At 64.6% G+C, this 20,955-nt stretch overlaps 1 protein-coding gene across 1 annotated transcript in view; it reads left to right on the top strand.

Annotated features, from left to right (window-relative positions):
* The window catches only part of TAFA5 (TAFA chemokine like family member 5), a 177,206-nt gene that overhangs the window by 124,244 nt on the left and 32,007 nt on the right, over positions 1 to 20,955 (top strand). Inside the window, exon 5 of the mRNA XM_040491811.1 lies at positions 17,840 to 17,967. Coding sequence (XP_040347745.1) covers positions 17,840 to 17,967 — 128 coding nt within the window. The remainder of the gene's footprint in view (positions 1 to 17,839; positions 17,968 to 20,955) is intronic.

The following is a 20,955-nucleotide window of genomic DNA, read 5'->3' as shown; positions in this document are numbered from 1 at the left end:
ATGGGTAGTTGCATATTTGGATGGCGGATGGGTGAGTGGATGGATGGCTGGATGGATGGCTGGAAAGATGGATGGGTGGGTGGATAGATGGATCTGTAGGCGGAGGGATAAACGGAGGATGGCTTCCTGAATATTCTGTGGGCTCCACAGTGAATGAGACCTCTGTGAATAGGACTGAGTCTGAGTCCTAGCAGGGCACTGGCTTCCCCAAGGAAGCAGCGTTGTCCTCAGTCCCTCCCTGCCGTGACCCCCGTCTCCCCTGTTCAGGCAGGACCCACCTCCGCGTTGTCTCCGCCTCTGCTTGTTCCCCAGAGCCTGACACCCACAGCACACGCAGCCGCCCGCTGGCCTAAGCGAAGGGATGTCCCAGCCCTGAAGGAAGGAAGGGGGCTGTCCCCTCGTGGTTCAGCTCCCCCAACAGGATCCCTTCTGCTTCCCGGAGCCAGAGGGAGACGCTTTCCTCTCCACACCCTGAAATTAAAACCCGGCTGCCTCTCTTGTCCTGCCCGTTAAGTAGCTCCTGTCAACTTGTGGGAATTTGCCCAAGAAAATAATGATTGCAGTGGCCTTTTTTTTCCCCTCTACTTACATTTCTTAATCCTAATGAAATAATGAAGCAGCTAGCATGTGACAACTGTGTTTTTTTCCCTCCTTCTGCTCCTCAATCTGATTTGATTACCCACGTTTGGAGTGTCTTCCACTGGTGTGGCTCAGTGCGCATCACAAAGCGAGCCTTCCTGTTCCTGTGCCGCAGGATAGTCCTAGGCAGCTAATGAATCACGCTAATCAGAGGACCATCTTGAAAATTAATACATTCTCCTGTAACTATTTAAAGAAAAAATAATTATTGAGACCGTTCACGCTAGATTATGCTGTCTCGAGGTCGTAGAAAGAAAATTTTGTCTAATTTTAAGATGTGATCTCGGGTTTGCCGAATTTTTCTTCCCCTGAGCGATGGAAGGGGCCCGCGCCGGGCAGCCCTGGGGGGAACGGAGGGCACGTGCCCTTTGCTTCTTGCCTTCTGGGCCTCGGGCTGCGGAGGGCCAGCCGCAGGCGGGTCCGGGCCCTGCTTCCCTCGCAGACCGTGGCCGTGAGCAAGCCCGCTCCACCCCCGGCTGTGGGGCGGGGGAGCCCCCGGCCTGCCTTCTTAGCATAGGGGGTTAAAGGGAGATTCTCGACCTCGCCTGCTCCTGGGAAACAGTGCATCCTGGTGTCCGAAGCAGGTGTGGACGCGCCCCAGCACCATGCACTGGCTGCTGTGGGCCCTTCCCGCCCCCGTCCCCAGCATCCCTCCCGCGACCTGGCGCTCACAGGCGCTCAACTGCAGACGGGAGGCACAAGGCTGGGGGACTCGCGGGGGATGCTCTCCACCTCTGTCCGCCTCTGGCTGGGGTGGGGGGGGGGGGGGGGGGAGGGCGTTAGCGCATTGCCCTCCTGGTCCAGGGTTGGGGCGACCCTGCCTGGCCAGGCCTCCTTGGCCCGCCTGCCCTCCTGCACCCTCAGGGTCTCAGGGTTCAGGAGAGTTCAGTTAGCCCAGCGGAGAGGGCCAAGCCCCCGATGACTTTTACAAAAACGCGAGCAAGTCGTCCGCACAGAGACTCGACGGTAACGTGAGGGTGTGCGTGTTGCTCCGTCAGCTGCCTTTGTGTCTGGGTTGCTTTGCTCAACGAAGGCCGAGCTGGTTCAATGCACTGGCTCTTGCCTTGGAACCCAGGTCACCCCTGCGGCCCCGAGGGGTACGTCGGAGTCTCCCGGGCGGGGCTTTGGAAATGCGGACGCCCGGCCCGTCCCGGCCACTCTCCGGGACTCCCCCCGGGCCCCCAGGCTGCTTTGGTCTGACTGGGGGTCACTGTCCTTCCTGCCTGCTCCGCGCCTCCCTCTGTTCCAATCCCAGCACCTCCGAGCCTCTAGCTAGACGCTTCCCTTGGCCGCTGGCAGGGTGCTCTCTGCCCTGGGATGCGGGTTCTCCAGGAGGCGGGCCGGGGCGCAGGGATGCTCGTGGGGAGTCAGACGCTCCTGGTGATGTGCCGTCTGTCAGAAGGGGAGCCTCCCCAAAGCACGGGAATTTCGCCCGCACTCCGCCTGCAGCTAGATGCTGCCTTCTCCGCATCTCCTGGCCGGGGCTCACCCGCTGGGGAGCTGGGGTCGGCGGGTGGGGAGCTGTCCCTCCCCTGCCCTCCTCATGGCACCGTGGATACATCCCAGCTCCTGCCCTCGGGCTGGCGGGCCAGGGAAGCTGCCGGAACAAGCCCCCTTTTCTCTGACAAGGTGGGGGCTCCTAGCCAGGGCTGCAGGGTGTGGTCCTCCCTCCTCTCCACCCCCTCCTGTTCAGGAAACGGGCCTGGGCAGGCTGACTCCCTGACCAGGTGCTGGCCGAACGTGCCGTAGCCCCAGGAGAGCCCACCTAGAATAGGCACCACATTCCAGAAAGTGCCGCCTGAGGGTCCGCGTGGGGTTCGGCAGGCCTCGGGGGGACCTGGCTAATGGACTCTGAGCCCTCAGGCCCTTGCTCAGCTCCCTGCATGGCCTGGAGGACCATGGCCCTTCTAAGACACTGGCGGGACCTGCCCCGGGGGCCTGGTCACCCAGTGTACTGCCCCCACCCCAGTGCCGGCCTCTGCCCCCCTGGCCTCTGTAGCCGCCTGAGTACACGGAGCTTCCTGTGTCTCTGCGATGCTTCAAGCTCACAGCAGTGACCACACACTTGCCCCGGGGCTTCAGGTCCCCTTTCTCTGCCTGTAGCGCCCTGTCTCCCTCTTCGCGGTGGCCAGTTCACTCCTTTAATCTCACCTCTTCCAGGAATCCCTCCCGGCTGGCCCAGGGCCTGCTCTGAGCCGCCACTGCCCTGTGGACACCCCATGGCCAGTGCTTTCTCTGGTGTAGGATGTTCTTAGACTACTGGCTCTATGCTCCTAAGGACAGGCCCGTGTCCCTGAGGCAGGAGACACTGGGTTCAGCCTGAGTGAACGTTCGTGGCCTTCTTTGCCCAGAAGGCAGAGCCCCTGCTTGAGCTCAGGGGTCCCGGAGGCCGAGCTGCGCCCACTGCTACCCCACTTGCTCCTGATGGGTTTATCTGAGGCCGGAGCCCGTGGGCCTTCCGCCTCGTCTGAGGAGCCCGGGGAACATCCAGCAGCACCTGCCTGTGAGTGACGAGGCCGGGCGTCACAGGTGTTTTGCAGGGGCGCTGGCTGCGAGCTCTCCGTCTCCCTCCTGTAACCAAGACGACCCAGAGCATCTCAGGGACTCGGGCCAGGCCCCACCCCCGAGACGAGGCAGAACCCTGAGTGTCGGCTCCCCGGCCACACGGACGCCGGGAGGTCCATCTCCTGCTGGCTTGTGAGTTAGCGCTGGGGCCGGCTTCGCCTTTGTGAGCAGGGAGCGTGCTTCCTGCTGTGGCCCCTTGAGGATCCAGCGGGGCGGGGTCTGTGGGACACCTTTGCAAACTAGTTGATGGAGGTCTGTGCCCGTCTGGAGTGAGGGGTGGGGGTGGGGGCTGCTCTAGCAGTGAGGACACACGGGCAGGCGACTCATACAGACTCACCTGCTGTCAGCCCCCTCGATGTTAAATGATGGGCACACTGGCGAGGGCACGAATCCCAGACCAGGAGGGTGACTGCACAGGTCACGGAAGATTCTACACTTGATCTTAGCCAAAAGGCCGAGAAGCGATGGGTCACGGAAGATTCTAGAAGGCTAAGAGAGGGAGAGCGAGGCTCTGCGTGAGAGTTTGTGCAGGATCCCTCCCTGACTCCTTCTGGCACCTCCCGATCTTCTCCCTTGTCCCCTGGCCTGGTGGCCATCCTTCTGCTGGCTCGGTTCTGTGCGATGGCAACAGCCAGCTCGCGTCACCCAGCACCACGTGGACCCCCATCAGTGCACTGCCCGTATGCCACAGTGAGCCCATCCGCCGTCACCTGGACTGGGCACTCTGTAAAGGACTTAGGATTGCTGGGTGTGGCCACGTCCCCTGTCCCTTCTCCGACTCAGCCCAGCAAGACCTCCCCCGTGGGGCCCATGGGACGCCGGGCCCCGGGCCTCTCTGCCCTGGGCCGGGCTGGAGCCCACATGCTGCCAGGCGGGCCTCGCGCTGGGAGCCGGACCAGGGATGGGCCCCGGACCTGGGCACAGCTTGCAGGCTCCCCTCCCTCCCGCGCCCCTTGTCCCCCCTCAGCCGCAGCCTGACGCTGGGGCAGAGGCCAGGGGGCGAAATTAATCCTCTCCGTTGTGGCGCCATCGGCCTGGCTCACCGCAAACCAGCACTGCAGACGCGCGGCTGTTGCGACGGCTGGACGCTGAGGGGGGCCGATGAGCGCATGGGGGCTTTGGTGATGGACAGACGGGTCAACAGGCGGACAGACAGACGGGTAGACCAGTCCATCAATAGATAGGTAGGCACGTAAGTTGACCCATAGACAGATCGGTAGACAGGTAAGTTGAGGTAAATAGATGGGTCGATCGATAGATACGTGATGGACAGAGTAGATAGGATAGATGATAGGTAACAGGTAGAGAGATGTGGATGTCTCCCTTTTTCAAGTTCATTTATTCATGTTGAGAAATTGAGAAAACACAAGTGGGGGAGGGGCAGAGAGAGGGAGAGAGAGGATCCCAAGCAGGCTCCAGGCTCCGAGCTGTCAGCACAGGGCCCGACGCGGGGCTCAAACCCACGGACCGTGAGATCATGACCTGAGCGGACGCTGGATGCTTCACTGCCTGTGCCACCCCAGTGCCCCTGGGTGTATCTCCCTCTTCACCGGCTTCCGTGGTGGAGACCATTGTGAGGGTCTGCAGGTGTCTGGGGGGGAGCAGTTCCCAGGCAGGTGGGGGATCAGGAGCCACCCTGAGCCCACAGTGCGGCCTGAAGCTCCCTCGGGGGTCGGATGCTCCCAGATCATCTGGTGACCCACCACAGTGGGAGACCCGGGGCCCCAGACCCTCATTCGCAACCCCCGTCAGATGCTTCCTGCCGTGGGGACGGCACAGGGCTGGGACAAGGCGCCACTCAGGCCGTGCAGCCTGGGTGCTGATAGGGTGGGAGGGAGGCACACGCCCTCTGCCTCCCAGAGTCGCTGGCCCCTCGTAGCCCTGGGTCCACAGAGGGCAGGGGCCTCCGTCTCTCGCGTGTGACTCTCAGAACGGCGTCTGCTCCCGTGCACTTAGCTGCACGAACTTCCACCCCAGGTCGGCTTATTGGTGGGACGTGTTTCTTCAGGCTGCCCTGGGACCCCTCTCCCGTCTACACTCGCACGCCGAGCGCAGGACGTGACTCTGGGCCGGAGCTCCCGTGGGAAAGACAGGCGTCCTCGGAGCTGTGCAGGGGCCGCGTTCAGGGCGGAATCCATTCCGTGAGCAGCCTGGCGGGACGCATCCAGGGCCATGGAAATGCCCAGACCCTCGATCCCATAATTCCACTCCTAGAAATTTGTCTTGAGAAAATAATTCGAAAGAAGGGAAGACGGGTGTGTTTGTAGCAGCGTTAAACTGGAGGCACAAGCAGCCGAAGTGCCACTGGCGCGGGGTGCTGAACCGCGGCAGTGCCGGGCAGAGGAGGGGGACGGCGGAGCGGCCGGGAGCTCTGACTGCATCCGGTGTGGGGGAGGGGAGAGAGACGCAGAGTGAGACCGGGGGCCAAGAGCCTGGTCTCTTCCTGAGGCCTGTCCCCCGCCCCCGGCTGGGCCGGGCTGGCCCTTGCTGGCATCCACTCTGCCCGATTCCGTTTGCTCCACCTCCACCCGCCCACCATCCCCGACTCCACCTTGCTGTGCAGACGTCCGTCTGGCAGGTGGCAAGGGAGCCCCGCTGTGGCGGCCCCACTGGACACAGGCCCGCGGGACTGCCCCAGACGCGGTCCTTCTCGGACAAGCCTCCCTTCCTCCTCCCGCCGTGCCCTTGCCTCCAGGCTCCTGCCCAAGGGCCACACGGATCCAGACAGCACGGGGCTCTGCTCAGGCTGCCCCAGCCCAGCTCCCCGCGGGGTCACTTGGCAGCCGTGGGACCCTGGCACGTTTCCTGACCCCCCCCCCCCTGAGCTTCCGTGTCCCCCTCTGTGATGTAACGATGAGGGAGTCGGGCCTTCCTGGGGGTGATCCCAGCGGTTGTAACACTCACCGCGCACGGACGTCCCTGTGAGGACCCGCGAGGCATCCCCGTGTCCTTGGGCCTCATGCCTGTCCCCAGCAGCCGGTGGTGGCGTTCCCCAAGGGCCGGCTGGCCCCGCTCCTTCCCCCGCTGCGTGCTCACCTGATGTGTTTGGGCACTGACGTTTCAAAGCAGAATTTCTGGAGCACAGAAGGTGCTTCTGGGGCTGAGAGCAAATGGGTTTCTCCCTTAAGCTCGGGGGCATCTCTGAGGATACTCTGCTTGTTTGTATCATCCTGAGCCCCGTGTGGCCGACCCCGCAGGGGGCGTGGGCAGGAAACCTGGAGCCCACCAGGGGGGTCTGGACGTACAGACTCCTCTCCACAAGGCCCCCGGCCCTCCACGGGCCAGGCTGCACCTCGCTGTGCCCCCCAGACCCTGCACGCATGTCCCCGTGTCCAGTCCCCTGTCTTTATACCACCCTTGCCCTGTCCTTCAGGGCAGTGCTCACCTGACTTCTCTGCCCCTGGCACCAGGCTGCCCAGGGAGGGCCGGCTGAAAGTGGGCTTTTGGGGGGGGGGCACCCAGGCCCCCAGGGCGCCCTCTGACCTTCCAGCCCCATGGGCCCCCCTGCCAGGAGGGGCCTTAACGCACCGCCCCGTGGAGCAGAGCAGTGGGGAGCCCAGGGCACTCCTCCCCTTCCAGAACGTTCGCTACAGGGATCCTGTCTCAGTTAAGACCTCACGGTCTACATCAGCTCTCCCTACGGTAGATTTTTCTGGAACCCTGGGATGTCCCACTTACGTTTGGCTCCTGTGGGTCAGTGTGTGTGTGTACCTGTAATCAGTACGTGTGCCTGTGTATTAAGCGTCAGCTGCCCCTTTCCCGGTGTGTGATCTGACCCCAGCGGGACAAGGGGGGGGGTGTACCCTTCCGGGTCAGACCTGCCGGGGAGGGTCGCCCCCCCACCTCGGTCGGACAGGGTCTGTCTGGGATCCTGTCGGAGGATGTGGCCGGAGCTCTCCTGCAGCCCCACTGGCTTTCTTCTGGATGATTCATTTTTCCAAGCTGTCGAGTAAAATAAGCAGATTCATATGTTAATGGGAACGAAGAAACGGTTTATTCTAAAGGGAGCCGTGCGGTTTGTGAGCAGCGAAGAGCCTGGCGTTGAGCGCGGCGGTGCGGTCTCCACGGTCCCCAGGCAAATTAGCACGTCTGTCCCCGTCCGTCCATCTGTCCAGGCCGGAGCCGGGAGCGTGCTCGCCGCGGGGCCTGCTGTCCACACCTGCCACCGTCGGCCAGACTCGGGTCCCTCGGGGTCATATCTTTGTCTCCTCTGGTTCGGGGGTGGGCGAGGGGCCTGGCGGGGCTGCTGTCGTTCACGGGGATCGAGCCGAAGCGTATTGGTGCCAGAAAACGAGGAGGGAGCCTCCGCGTCCTTCCCGCTGGGCGGGGTGTAGCTGGCCCCGGACTTCCCTCGTCACATGCGGCTCAGGTCCTGGACCAGAACGTTCAGACCCCACAGACAGGGACGCACACACACATGCACACACGTGTGCACATCACACCCGTGTGCGCGCACACAAATGCACGGCTGCACGGCTCAACTCACGTGTGCACACGTGGTCAGCAGCTTGACCGCCATAGGAAGTGCCGTGGCTCTGGTGAGGAGGTTCCACTGGGGTCCACTCTGACCCTCAGCCCCGCCTCCTGAGGACCCCTGATAGGTAGGAATGAAGGCAGTGAGGAGTGAAATCTGGGTGTATAAACCCAGTCCCGGGCCGGTGTCGCCAGGGAGGCGAGGCGAGCGGGCATGGGGTTGCCACGCAGGGTCCACGCCTGCCCAGACTCTATGTCTCTGAGCATCTGTGACCACCTGGGCCAGGTGGGCCGGGCGCCTTCCTGTCCTGTGTCTTCATCCCTCCATCCCTTGTCCCCTCGCCCCCCGGGGACCTCAGCAGAGCACCGAGGGGTCCCGCACAGTCCCGGGTCTGGGGTCATCAGAAGCCCTCCCACGGCCCACCACAGGGACAGCAGGGAGCGGCAGGGCCGTCCCAGAGGGAGAGGCGGAAGGCGGAGGGGTGGCGGAGAAGGGTTTCCAGGAGAGGGGGTGACTGTGTAGACGGAGGGAGACCTGGGGGGCAGGAGAGGCAGGGGGGCAGGACATCAGGGGAAACACGGGTAGGACTTACACTGCCTGAGCATGGGGCGGGGGGATGGGGATGGGGCCCAGAAGAGTCTGGGCCTGGGTACCTGCAGCGCCCCTCACCCTGGCCCCCTGGGGGGCTTCAGGAGTGGTGATGGTGGGGTGGGGGCACCTTCGGAGGATGGTGTGCATCTGGTAGCAGAGGGGGGAGCAGGAGAGGGGAACTCCCAGGCCTCAGTATTCCTGTCTGTGAAAGGGGCCCATGCTCCCTCCTGAAGGAGGGTTCTGAGGCTTAATGAGGTCATAAATCCGAGTTTTCCCTCATTAACGAGGGGTCCATGATGGCGTTTCCTCGTCTTCTGCTCCTCACGGGGCCTCACCTTACGTGCTTGTCCAGACGATGCCACTTCCAGAGAAGTCGTTGGCCAGAGAGCCAGGTGGCCGCCTTTGAAGCGGGTGGCTCGGGCTCTCTGTGGCCTGCAGCGTGTGTGGTTTGTCCCGGTCCGTGAGCGTGTCCCCTGTGTCTCGCGGTCGTCTTCCCAGGTTCAGAGCCGTGGCCCGGACCGGGGGGGGGGGGGGGGTGTTCCTGCTCCCGGTGGGGCCGCGGCCCAGGAGCTGGTGCAGACGCCCCGCTCACACGGAGCGAGTGCTCGGGGAGTCTTACTGAGTAAATAAAAGCCTCCTGGGTCTTCCCAAGAAGAACGCGCTTCGGGAGACGAAGTCCGTGGCTCTTTTGAGGATCCATGAGAAATTACTCGTGTAAGGCACCATTACCCTCCCAGATTGTAAATGAACTCAGCAAATGGCCCGGCGTCCTGCTTGTTATTAGGTCCAAGGGAGCTTTGAGCCTGATCACCTGGGACTTCAGCTCCCGGCCCAGCCGCCGTGGCGGATCTTCACGGGGGCGGGGGGGGGGGTCCCCAAGAGGGGGCAGCCGAGACCCCTGCTGGCGGGCTGTGCCCACTTGTCTTCCTGGGGCAAGAAAGTCCCACCCGGCTCCGGTCTCGTGCTAATTCCTCCCTGTAACACGAACGTTCTGATCGAGGACTCCGCGGGAGGGGTGGAAGTGAGGGGGGCGCTCTGTGAGCTCAGGGGTGCACAGGCACCCCCGGAGGTGTGGGCTCCGGGCCCCAGTGCTGGCTGCATGTGGGGTGTGAGGGCGTCGAGGGCGACCTGGCAGGCCAGATGCTGGCCTGGACTCGGGAACCAGGAGAGAGGGTGGCCTGGGAGGTGGAGGGGACATGTGATCAGGCCCAGGGCAGAAGGTTCTGGAGGCAGGACAGAGATAAGGAGGCCAGGATTCAGGCAGCGGGGTGCTGGACGTTCACGGGCTTTATGGGCCAAGGAGGCAAGTCTGCGCTTCGGTCTTAGGGTCACCTGGAGTTACTGGGGACACTCGAACCAGCAGCCGACATGTCAGAAGTCGGGTTTTGTGACGGCCCGCTCTTCTGTGTGTCTGGGCATTTCCTCAGTGTTTGCTGAGCACCTGCTCGGGTGGGCACGCACAGGTGCTCGTGCGCACCCCACCCCCGCGCCCACCTGCCTCTGGGCGAGACCAGTTATCCAATGGAACACACTCGACACGGCGGGGGCCCCGTGCTGGCCCAGACGCTTCCTTACTGCTCCCCATTTAAGCTGCTCGCTGGCACGTCAGGGGCCACAGCTGTTGGCCCAGCATTTGCAAGGCGTCTGGGTGAGCTGGGACATCAGTGCCTCACGCCGGCTCCAGGGTCAGGCCCTGGGGATGCGGTCTGTACGGTGAGGACACAGGCTTACCTTCTGTTGCCATTGGGACACACGAGGCGGGAGCGTCAGGCCCTGGCCAGGAGCTGGACGTCCCTCCAGAGCATCAAGCGTCAGGCACGGCGTGTTTTCTGTTGATCGATTTGGAGACACTGACTAGGAGCCGAATCGAAAGGCTCGAGGAGTCCAGGTGGTGGCAGGGCTGAGACTCGAACCCCCGGCCTCCTGCCTCCCAGTCCTGCTCACCACCCACCGCGAGCCCTGAGGCCCCCCAGGCTGGGGAGGACACACGGCCCTCGCCGGCTGAGTCAGGGCGGGCAGGAGGTCCTGGCTGGCTGCCCCCCGTGCCGCGGGCTCCGCTGCGGGGCCTGGGGGTGCCGCCCGGGCCCCCCCTCTGCAGCCGCATAACCATCTCTGCCTCCAGCGGGGTTTTCCGCCGATGGGAGGAAGCCGGGTGGGTTTGTGCCGACACAGCTCTGCAGCCTTCCCGCATCAGCTGTCCTCCAGGGAGGCTGGAGGCTGTGAAGAATGAGATGTAGGAGCCCCTGTGTCCACATCCTCAGCGACGGGGTTGAGATTCCTCACCAGTCTCCGCTCATGCCGCACCGTGGGCACAAGCGGGGAGGTATCAGACTGGGACACGGGGGGCTTCTGAAAAGAAGGAGGTCTGTCCTGGAGTGACAGAGGCCACAAGAGGGCACTTACGGGTTGGCCACTGGGCATGAACCCCAGCTTCTCACAGTTCCTTGTCCCGGGAACCCTCAGAACCCGCACGTTCTGAAAGAGGTTCCGGAGAGCCTCCGCCAAGAAGCGTGGTTGGAGTGAAGGGGCCAGTGTGCCCAGTACGACAAGAGCTCAGTCCGGGAGCTGCTGATGGTTGATGGTGGTGATGATGGTGGTGGTGATGCTGGTGGTGATGGTGGTGATGATGCTGGTGGTGATGGTGGTGATGATGGTGGTGGTGATGGTGGTGGTGATGGTGGTGGTGATGGTGGTGGTGATGGTGGTGATGATGGTGGTGGTGATGCTGGTGGTGATGGTGGTGATGATGGTGGTGGTGATGCTGGTGGTGATGGTGGTGGTGATGGCGGTGGTGATGCTGGTGGTGATGGCGGTGATGATGGCGGTGGTGATGGCGGTGGTGATGCTGGTGGTGATGGTGGTGATGATGGTGGTGGTGGTGATGGTGGTGGTGGTGATGGTGGTGATGGTGGTGGTGATGGTGGTGATGATGGTGGTGGTGATGGTGGTGATGATGGTGGTGGTGATGGTGGTGGTGATGGCGGTGGTGAGGAGGCCTGTTGAGCCAGAGGGAGCTGGATCTGCTGAGTAGGGGTAGTGCAGCAGAGAAGACTTTGCAGCCAGACTCCTGGGCCTTTGAGGCTTCTGGAATGTGCTCCAGAGAAGGAGAATCGGGACTGAGCATCCTCCAGGCACGGCCTGGCCCCACCGTGAGCCAACATCAGTTTGTGCCAGTCTCCACCCCGCCCTTCACAGGTCATTTGGGAGGAAGGAGAAAGGAGCGGCTGACCGGGCCCCGGGGAGGGGTGGGCCCCGCGGCGGGCAGGGATCCATCAGTGCTTAATCGAGTTTGGGGCTGGCCCTGGTTTCTGCATGACGCTGCGAGCGACTTAAGATGTTCCGTTACCCGAACGACTACAACAAATGTGGAATCTATGAGAATCTCCGGGGAGACGCTTCCCCCATGGAGGGGCCGGAGGGACGGGGGGAAAGAAAGGCTACCCCACAGCCCATGCTCGCAGCACACGCCCGCCTCCAGGTGCCTCCGTCTCTAGGCTGGGGCCACGGCAGGGAGACCCCAGAGGGGGCTGTCACAGGAGATCCAAGCCCCTCTGGCTGGGGCGAGGGTGGTGAGGGCTGCGGGACCGGAACCTTCTGGGCTCCCTTCTGCGGCCCCAGTCTGGTCCCGGAGGCTCCGTGCGTCAGTCTCCCACCCCGGCTCTGCCTCCTCTGCCCAGCTCACCGCGGGTGGGCAGCGGGTGTTGCCCAGACTTAAATCACTTGAAAACTCCTTTGAAGGGAAAGCTCCTTCCCTGGGCCCCTCGCGACTGACCTAAACGGTTTCTATTATAATGTTGCCGGGATATGAACAAACACCAAGCCGGGTGTCCTCACCAGACTGTAAACTGGAAAAAGACTGAGACCACTTACAGATTAAACACAAACAAAACTGCAGAACCAATAGCATTTAAATTGGCAGCATTTTTCTAGGGCAGATGTTCGGGGGAGATCCTTGGGCGTGGCACCTGCCAGTTTGCTCCACGTTGACGCTTTCTTCTGCCTTTGCCCGGAGGCTGTGGAGTTGGGGACACCGCCCACATGTTGTCTGAAATGCGCTGGTAACGGCAGAGCCCCCGTATTTCCCCCAGAGCTGTCCCGGGCACTGGTGGGAGGGGCTCCCGGCACCTGTCCCGGGCTGTCTCCTTCCAGCACTGCCTTAAATGGGCGTGACCCGGTCGTGACAGGGGCAGGGGACCGAGCCGTGCCCGTGTCCTGCCACGCTCTCTCCTCGTGAACTGCTCCCGGAGGGGCATTCGGGCAGGAAGCCAGCAGGGTGCTGTGGCCCCGGGCGCTGTGCCCCCCCCCACCGTGTGGCCTTAGCGCCACCCCCTCTCCCTGTGCAAAGGCTGCGGAGCAAGTGGGGGCACACTTGTAGGCACAGAATGCCCTCCAGGACGGCCAGGCTGCACCCACGGGCGCAGGTCCCCAGTGTTTTCTAGAAGAGTCCTTGGAAGGAGCACGGCTTGCCTGACCGTCATCGTCCTGATGTAAAAGGGTAGCTGGGCGGAGGCACGTGTCCCCACCGAGGGCCCAAAGTCTGGGATTCCAGTAGGAGACGTTCACGGGGCCCCAACACCAGCCGGGACGGCCGCCGTGGTCGCCTCCAGTGGACCCTGGCGGGCTCTGCCTCCCTGGGGGACGGTGCTCAGAGAGGACGGCTCAGCCCTGCGTCTCTGGCAGGCGGTCCCCGAGGGTGGCCCAGTGGACGGTGTGGGGGACCCGGGGAGCGTGGCGGGAGGGCTCCGTGCCTTCATGCCCTTGTGTGGGAGTCCCTGTCTGAGGGGCAGAGAGCAAGGGTCCTCGGTGCACCCCCACACGGGGCCAGGGACCCCGTGGCCCGCAGGGTGTGCTCGCAAAGCAGCCGGACGAGCCCAGGCTCTGCCCTGGATGGAAGCTTCCGGCTGCTCCGGGAGAGTAAAGTGTTCTCGGGGGCGAGAAGATTGCCCTTCAGTCACGAAGCCGTGCAGCTCGGTGAGCTCGGAGCAGTGGACGCGGGCTGGACCCGCCACCCTGACATTCCGCGTCCCCCCGCCCAGCCCTGCCGCAGGCGGGGAGCCCCCTGAGCCGCCCCTTCCTGGCTCGGGCTGGGGTCGGGGGCCGGCGGGAGGAGCTCCCGGCTGTGTCCACGGTCCCCCACTGCCTGACTCGGACCCGGTGCTGGGCCGCTCGCGCGTCTCTTAGAGGAAGGAGGGGCTTCTCCGGGGCACGTGTGCCCGTGTGCCGGGCCAGTGTTCCCAGGGCCGGTGAGGCCATGTTGCTGGGGGGGGGCTGCGTAGGGACCCCTCCTCCGATCCCGCTGCCGTCCCGCTGTCCTTTCCCCGGAAGGTAGTCTCTCCCTTGTCTCTTCTCAGAAGCGTCCCCGCTGCCCCCTGTCCGGCCCCGTCACTCTGTGGCTCTCCTGACCCGTCTTCAGCTCCATTCACCGTTGGCCCAAACGCCGTCTGGGCAAACTGACCGTCCGGCAAATTCCCCGCCTGTAGCACTGTGGCCCCTGCCTGCGGGCCCTACGCTGTGGCCTTTCTCCCCAGTGCCCGGTCTCTCTCCCCGGACCAGGGCCACCCGCCCCACCATGGCCTCGGTGCCCCTCTGGCCCTCTGATGCCCGTCCAGCTGTGTCCCGAGCAGCCTGCCACACGCTGCCCATGGCTGCAGCGGGCTGAAGCAGCAGGGGCCTGAGGCAGAGCCCGCGTCCCTGGGATGTCCGCGTGGAGGGCAGTCTGGAGCGGGGCCAGGAGCCACTCGGGGCCCCAGCCTGAGGCTCCCAGCGCTCGCTGCCGGGGGAGGGGCAGGCACCCAGCCAGCAGCAGGTGCACAGAGCCGCCCCGGGGTGCGTGTGGGCAGGTGCGAGCATGTTCACAGGGAGCGGGACCGGCTGGCGAGAGGAGGTGCGAGTGCTGGGTGCCTGGGGGCGTCTCTGGGGACCCATGCGAGGTGGGGACGGGCCGAGGGAGGGGCAATGGCACCCCCCACGTCCGAGCAGATGCCCCATCAGAGGCTCCATTTTGGCCCCCAGCCCCAGTCTGGAAAAGCCTGCATTCCCGGGGCCCAGGGACAGGCCAGGGGACGTGCCAATGACGCCTGATGAGACGGGGGCCCAGCTGCTCACGCGGCCGAGGCTCCTGACTGTCAGCCACTGGGGGCACCATCAGCCCCTGGCGGGTGCCCTCTCCGGCACCAGAGCTGCCTCAGCGTCACCGACACCGTGACGTGTGGCACGAAAGGTCCCTGTGTCCCTGGGACACGGTGGCCGGAGCCGTGCCTGCCACCGCCTCCAGCAGGAAGTGGGCTCGGGCCGGCTGAGCTGAGCTCTGCAGCAAACAGAAGGCGTGTGCTCAGCAGCGGCTGGCCAGTGCCCTCCGCGGGGCCGGCCCCCGGCACACCCGGCCGCCACGCTGCGTGGGGGACGGGTGGCCGTCAGCTGCTTGATGCGTCCGCTCGTGTGTGTGCGCACGCACTCGTGGACGCACAGACGGGTGCGTGCTGTTTGCCCGTGTTCGTGCGTTTAAGAGTCTGTGTGCATTTGCGTGACTGCCGTGTTCCCCTGCGTGTGAACAGGAGCACATGTGAGCAGGCGGGGACATCTGTGATCGGCCGTGTGGACACTGCGAGGGGGGCTGCGTGTTCCCCACTTTCAGAGCTGCGTGTGTGACGGGAAGGAGTGGAGGGGTGGGGTCCGCGGCCTCCAGGCTGCTTCCATAAAGGTGAACGGAGCCCAGGAGGAGCCCGGGATCACACTGCAGTGACGTGGCCTCGGCTGAGGGCCTGGCAAGGCAGGGGGAGCTGCTGTGAGGCTAACGGGAGCGTCCCGAGGTCCTCAGGGTGCACGCGAGGCTGGGGCCCTCTCCCCCAGCGTCTGTCCACGGCCGCCAGCCCCAGTGGCTGCAGGGGGTCGACCGTGAGGGATGTGTATCCGTGAGCGCCCCGACAGGCTGAGCCCTGTGTGGGCCCCTGCTCCTCCTCCTGGCACCGTGCTCCCCTGGGAGGACCGGGCCTGAGGGTGGACAAATGCTGCTGCTGAGGCCCCGCAGCCGGCACACGGCAGTGCAGCATGGAACCCAGGCCCTTCTGCCGGCCCCGCCAGCTCAGGCGTCTGGCCGTGTCCCAGGGTGTCCCGCACCCTGGGCAGCACAGCCCCAGCCGGGACCGGCCCTCAGCACTGTCTGTGCAGCCCCCTCCTGGATGACGCAGTCCCCCGCCCGCGTGGCCTTCTTGCCTGCAGAACCTCGTCGTCCTCTCGCCGCCGAAGGGGACGTCGTCCCCGAGACACCTTGTTCTCGCTCTCGGACCCTCGGTCAGGCGTTGGGGCGGCCCAGGCCTCCCCGGTGGCGGAGCCTCGGTGACCGCGTTCCCTGGGTGCGGCTCAGGGAGACAGACAGGGAGCGCGGATGCGGATTCCCTTTGATCCACACTTAAGCCCCTTCCTCGCCGATCCTCCCCGCTGATCCCAGAGAAGCTTCCCCGACACTTGTCAGGATCCTCGTCCAGACGCCACGCAGGGGATTTCCGGGGATTGGGCCGGGCGTGTGCCTCAATCCGTAGCCGCTCCGCGGGCTTAGGGTGTCCGTCTCCTGGCTTCCAACAGGGCTTTGGGGCCATCTTTTGCCGTGACGAAGCGGTGCATCCGGGACAGGACGTCGTGGTGGGGCCCTGGCAGGAATGATGAGTGGAGGAGGAGGGAGGCCTGGGGGGGGGCGGGGGGGGGTGCACTGGGCAAAGCGCTGGCTCCCACGTGGCCGGGCCCGGGAGGGGCTCCCGCCTGCACCCAGCGTCTCCCCGAAGGGTCCGGCCCAGGACAGCGGCCGCTCCTTGCAGAGACGTTCCTGGGGACGCTGCGCATGGAGTCCTGCGCGTCCCCACCCTGCCCTGGGGAGCCGCACTGGTTCTCAGCTGCAGTGTCTTCCGTGCTGACTTTCCAGCTGAATGAGAAGTGTGTCCGAGGGGTGAGTGTCCCTCGTGTCACAGGCTGCTGTGACAAAATGCCACCCCCAGGGCAGCTTCAGCAGCAAATGTTTGGGGGCCAGGATTTGAGGCAAGGGCACCGGTGGCTCAGGTTCCAGCAAGAGGCCTCCTCTGGCTTCTCACGTGTCCTCGTGGGCTCGGTGCTGAGGGACAGCGGGGACTCGGTGTCTGCTCTCACACGGGCACCAGTCCTATGGGACCGGGACCCCACCCTCGTGACCTCATGTCACCCGACTTCCGTAAGAGCACTGTCCCCGAGGGCACACACGTTGGGGGTTAGAGGGTCAGGGCTTCACCTTGTGACTTAGCGGGGTGCAGTCCCGTCCGTGGCCTGGCCTGGAAAGGAGCGGGTCTCAAGGTGACCACCTAGTGCATCCTCTGGACGGCCCCAGGTCCCGCCCCCGGCCTGTCTTCCGGCCCCGCTGGCCTCCTCCCACCGCCCCCGAGGGGACAGGCACACCGGCACAGGGCAGATGCACAAACACGCGCCTGCGCTCGCTTGGCCTGGACCCCCGCGTGCGTCCTCCGGCAGGGGGGCGGGAGCTGGGGCCGAGGCTGTGGTTGGAAGCGTGCGTCTGGCCCGCTGGGGGCATCCGGTCTGAACGCACAGACCCTGCACGGGGGACCCTCCGATTTGCGCGGATCCCCTTCCTGTAAAAGTGCGGTCAGCCGGCCGTACGTGCCTCTGGAAGGACGCGCGCTGTGTCCTAACTCGGAAAGCAGCCACAGGCCCGCAGCCACAAAATGATGGGGTGCCTCCAGCAAGGGAGAAACGTGGCTCTTTTCTGCCTGGAAGCGGTTGGTTCGGGCTTTATGGTCGCCGCGTCACTCCGGGCTCAGCGGCCACCTGGGGTCTACCCACCCTGTCGCTTGCCTGCACCCCAGGCGATGACAGGGGCTCAGGTCAGCCCCCCCGCTTTTGGAGGAGGACCAGGGAGGGGCCGTGGTCACTGCGAGACCCGCCGTGGATCGGTCCGATGGCAGCACTGGCCCACCTCCTGAGGACCCCGCTCGCAGCGCCGACCCCCGGCCCCTGCGTCCCCATCCTTCACCCGGCCCGCGTGTGCCACACCAGAGGGACATCGGTGCTGCTTTTTTTTTTTTTTTCAACGTTTTTTATTTATTTTTGGGACAGAGAGAGACAGAGCATGAACGGGGGAGGGGCAGAGAGAGAGGGAGACACAGAATCGGAAGGAGGCTCCAGGCTCCGAGCCATCAGCCCAGAGCCCGACGCGGGGCTCGAACTCACGGACCGCGAGATCGTGACCTGGCTGAAATCGGACGCTTAACCGACTGCGCCACCCAGGCGCCCCAAGTGCTGCTTTTAAGGAGAGAACAGACTTGTCCACTTCAGGACGAGGCCGTGGCTGCTCCCTGAAACTGTCCTCAACACCCCATTACCACTTACTGGGGGCTGGGGGCTGGGGGCAGGTCCGGGCCTGGGGAGCAGCACTGATCGGGGTCCGGGGCAGCAGTGGCCGGCCGCCCCGCGTGACCCGGGCGCCGCCCACCAGACCTTCGGCCCCCGTGGCCGGCGCCCAGGGTGGGGTGGGGTCAGGGTGCGGGCGCCGCCCCAGCTGAGCCACGCTGACCGCCCTCCTGTCTCCCACAGCTCGGATCATCAAGACAAAGCAGTGGTGCGACATGCTCCCGTGTCTGGAGGGTGAAGGCTGTGACCTGCTGATCAACCGGTCAGGCTGGACGTGCACGCAGCCCGGAGGGCGGATAAAGACCACCACGGTGCGTACGCGGCCCTGCTCACTCTGGGACGCAGGGAGGGCGGTGGGCCCCGGGCACTGGGTCCTCGAGGGGAGGTGGCCCCACACCGGCGATGACGGGGGCAGTCGGCTTCCTGGTGTGGAGAGGCCACGCCTGCCTCCACGCCCGCCTCGTTCTCTGGGCTCCAATCAGTCGGTCCCTGGGCTGTCTCCGCCCCCTCGGGCCATCTCGGAGAGCGTGACAGAACCACTCAGGAGGTAGCTGAGGGCCCACGGGGCACAACTGGTGGTTGGTGATGTTGTCTCGTGTCTGGGGCAGGGGCATGCTCGAAGCTCCAAGAGAAGGGGTTGGGGCCCCCCAGAGCGGGGCGAAGGCTCTTGAAAGAGCAGGATTGACTGGGGAGCAGTGGTGACCTGAATGTCTGTTCCCGCCCTGGGCACCGCAGAGTGGCCACTCGGCAGAGGCCCCGACAAACCCCCGAGGTGCCCCCTGTCCTTCCCCAGCACCCCCTGTCCACTGAGGGGGCACACCGCGGACCCTCCTTTCCAGGCGCTGCGACCAGCCCTGTCCCCATGGCTGCTGTTCCTTGGGGGCGGAGGTGGGAGGGGCAGGAGGGGAGGGGAGGGGGTCCTGGGACTGCTCGCTGAGGTCCCTTTTCCAAAGGTAAGTTCCTCGAGGCCTGTGCAGCGACGGCCCAGGCCACGGGAGTCGGCGCCCGTGTCCTCTGGTTCTGACCCTGGGGCTCTGCAGGCCGAGGCCCACACGGCAATGACCTCCGCTGCCTGCTGGCCCATTCTCACCCCAATCCCGCCCTTCCTCGTAAGCTCCACCTAGAAACTGAGGACTGGAGTAGGTTGTGATCTGGCCGTGACTCCCGCCTCGGGAACGTTGAGTCAGGGAGGTCTGGGGTCCCTGGGGAAGCATCTGGAAAGCCCCACGGGGGTCCGGGCCTCCTCCCGGGATTGCTTTGGGAGCCGCAGCCCTCAGGAGCTGGGCCAGAGGAAAACCCGCGGCCTCTGGGTGGAGCCCATATGCTCCAGGCCCCTCGGGGGCACGGTCTGAGCAGCGGCTGCCTGTTGGTGGGAGTTAGGCAGTTCTCCCTTGGTGGCAGCGTGGGCTGGGCGGGGGGCACCGGCCACATGCAGCCCTCAGCTGAGACAGTCACTTGTTCACCCGCGATGAACACGGGAACGGCCACCCTGTCCTCATGCCCATCAGGTGTGCAGGGACCTGTCACCTGCCTGGCGGCTCCGAGGGAGCCCAGGGGAGCTTCTGACGTGTGGCCACCAGCTCCAGGGGCTCATTATTCTAGGGTCCCCGTCTGTGTGCCGTTCCCAAACGGGGGAGACCTGGGGACACGCAGACCCTCTCTGGCCAGGGCCACTGTCCTCCATCCGTGGGGACCGAGGGGTCAGTGTGATAAAGCCGGAGGGCGGGGGTCTTCCCAGGTGTCTCTAGACAGAGCTCTGGCTCTCACGGCAAGGCTGGGCTGCGGTGACCCGTTTGCAAAGCTTTCCGAAAAGTTTACTTGAGCTCTTGACCCAAACACCGTATAATTGGAGGCGTAGTCCGGGTTTCACGGTTGCGTCTCGATTCTCTTATAGATGCTCAGTTAGCACTATGGGGTCTCCCCTTCCATCACGACGGTTTTCCTGTGAGATGGGCTCTGAGGGACCTCATGATGGCTTGGCCAGGTGACAGCCAATTCCAACTCAGTGGCTAGAGCGTGTCTGGGGCGGTGCCCCTCCCCCCACCACGTCTCACCTCACACCTCCGTGTTCCCTTCTCTGTGCCCACCCACCTGTGAGTGGCCCTCACGCGGGGCCCCCGTACGCTGGTGCGATACGTTAATGACTCCAGCTCCTGGGGAGAGACCCCGGGCGCATGCTGGTGTTTGCATGTCCTAGAGCGTGGCTCCTCAGAGGGCAGCTTGCTCCCCATTAGTGGGTCATGAAGTTAATTTCCTGGATCATGACCAGCATTTAAAAGAAGTTAGAAGAAATAGAGTAAAACGAGAGAGTCCCGCGTCATGAGGGTGAATGCCGCGTAGTGAAAAGCCCACGCACGGGGTCACCAGGGAGATGGGGTCGTCACGGCAGGACACGGCGAGGTGTGGTGGCCTGGCGGCCTCGGGGCGCTCCCACGTCTGTGTGGCCCCAGGCTCCGCTTCTCGCTCCACTGGCCCGTGGACGTTGGCCTGCACCAGGAACGTGACCCGGGAAGACGCGCCCTCCCCATGTCAGGCGCTGAGGCCATGAACTGCATGTGTCATCAGGTGCTCGTCCGCGCACTGGTGCTCCGTCCCCTGAACCAGATAGAAACCCACGTTCCCAGTCAGCCATTAGGCACCACACTTGAGTTCTGTGCGTAGCGAGCACCCGGTTGGGGGGAGTGTCTGTCCCGTTCTGCTTAGGAACTGGGACTTCGTGGAAACTCGCTTCCCCCGAAACCACACTTCCCAGGCGCCGGCTCTGAGACGAGGCCCGGCGGCCGCAGCCTGAGCTCGTCCGTGCCCAGAGGTGGACATCCTGCCCGGCTGTTCAGGACTGCAGGCAGTCAGGGGGTCACGGTGTCCTGGCATCTCGGCTAGGCCCTGGGAGGGGATGCCCGGCGGCCCAGCCTGGCCTGCCGACCAGTCCCGGAGCTCAGCGCTCACTACGGACCAATTCACGCGGCAGACAAGCGCCAGGGCGGGGGTAGGGTTGGCTGTTGTTGATTCCTGTTGGGTCCTGCCTGTTAACACCCCCACGGTGCTGAGTGTCTTTCCACAGAGCCCTCGTCTGGGCCGAGCAAGCGAGCATGGGACGGGGCGGGGGCCACTGTCCCTTCTACTGCCCATCTGTACCATCCTGAGGATGATGTGTTGTCCAGATGACCCGCTTGGCCCGGAGCTCCCGCCTCAGCCTCCTGCAAGCTTGGGGCCCCACACCCTAGAACTTCCCACCCTGCACCCGCCCACCCTGGACCACCACACCCTAACACCCCACCCTGGACCCCCGCACCCCGGAC

This window comes from Herpailurus yagouaroundi, unplaced genomic scaffold (genome assembly GCF_014898765.1).
Source record: "Herpailurus yagouaroundi ecotype Mexico unplaced genomic scaffold, PumYag 182, whole genome shotgun sequence".
Lineage (NCBI taxonomy): Eukaryota > Metazoa > Chordata > Mammalia > Carnivora > Felidae > Herpailurus > Herpailurus yagouaroundi.
Note: the sequence above shows the minus strand (reverse complement) of the source record. Positions and strands in the feature narration are given on the sequence as shown.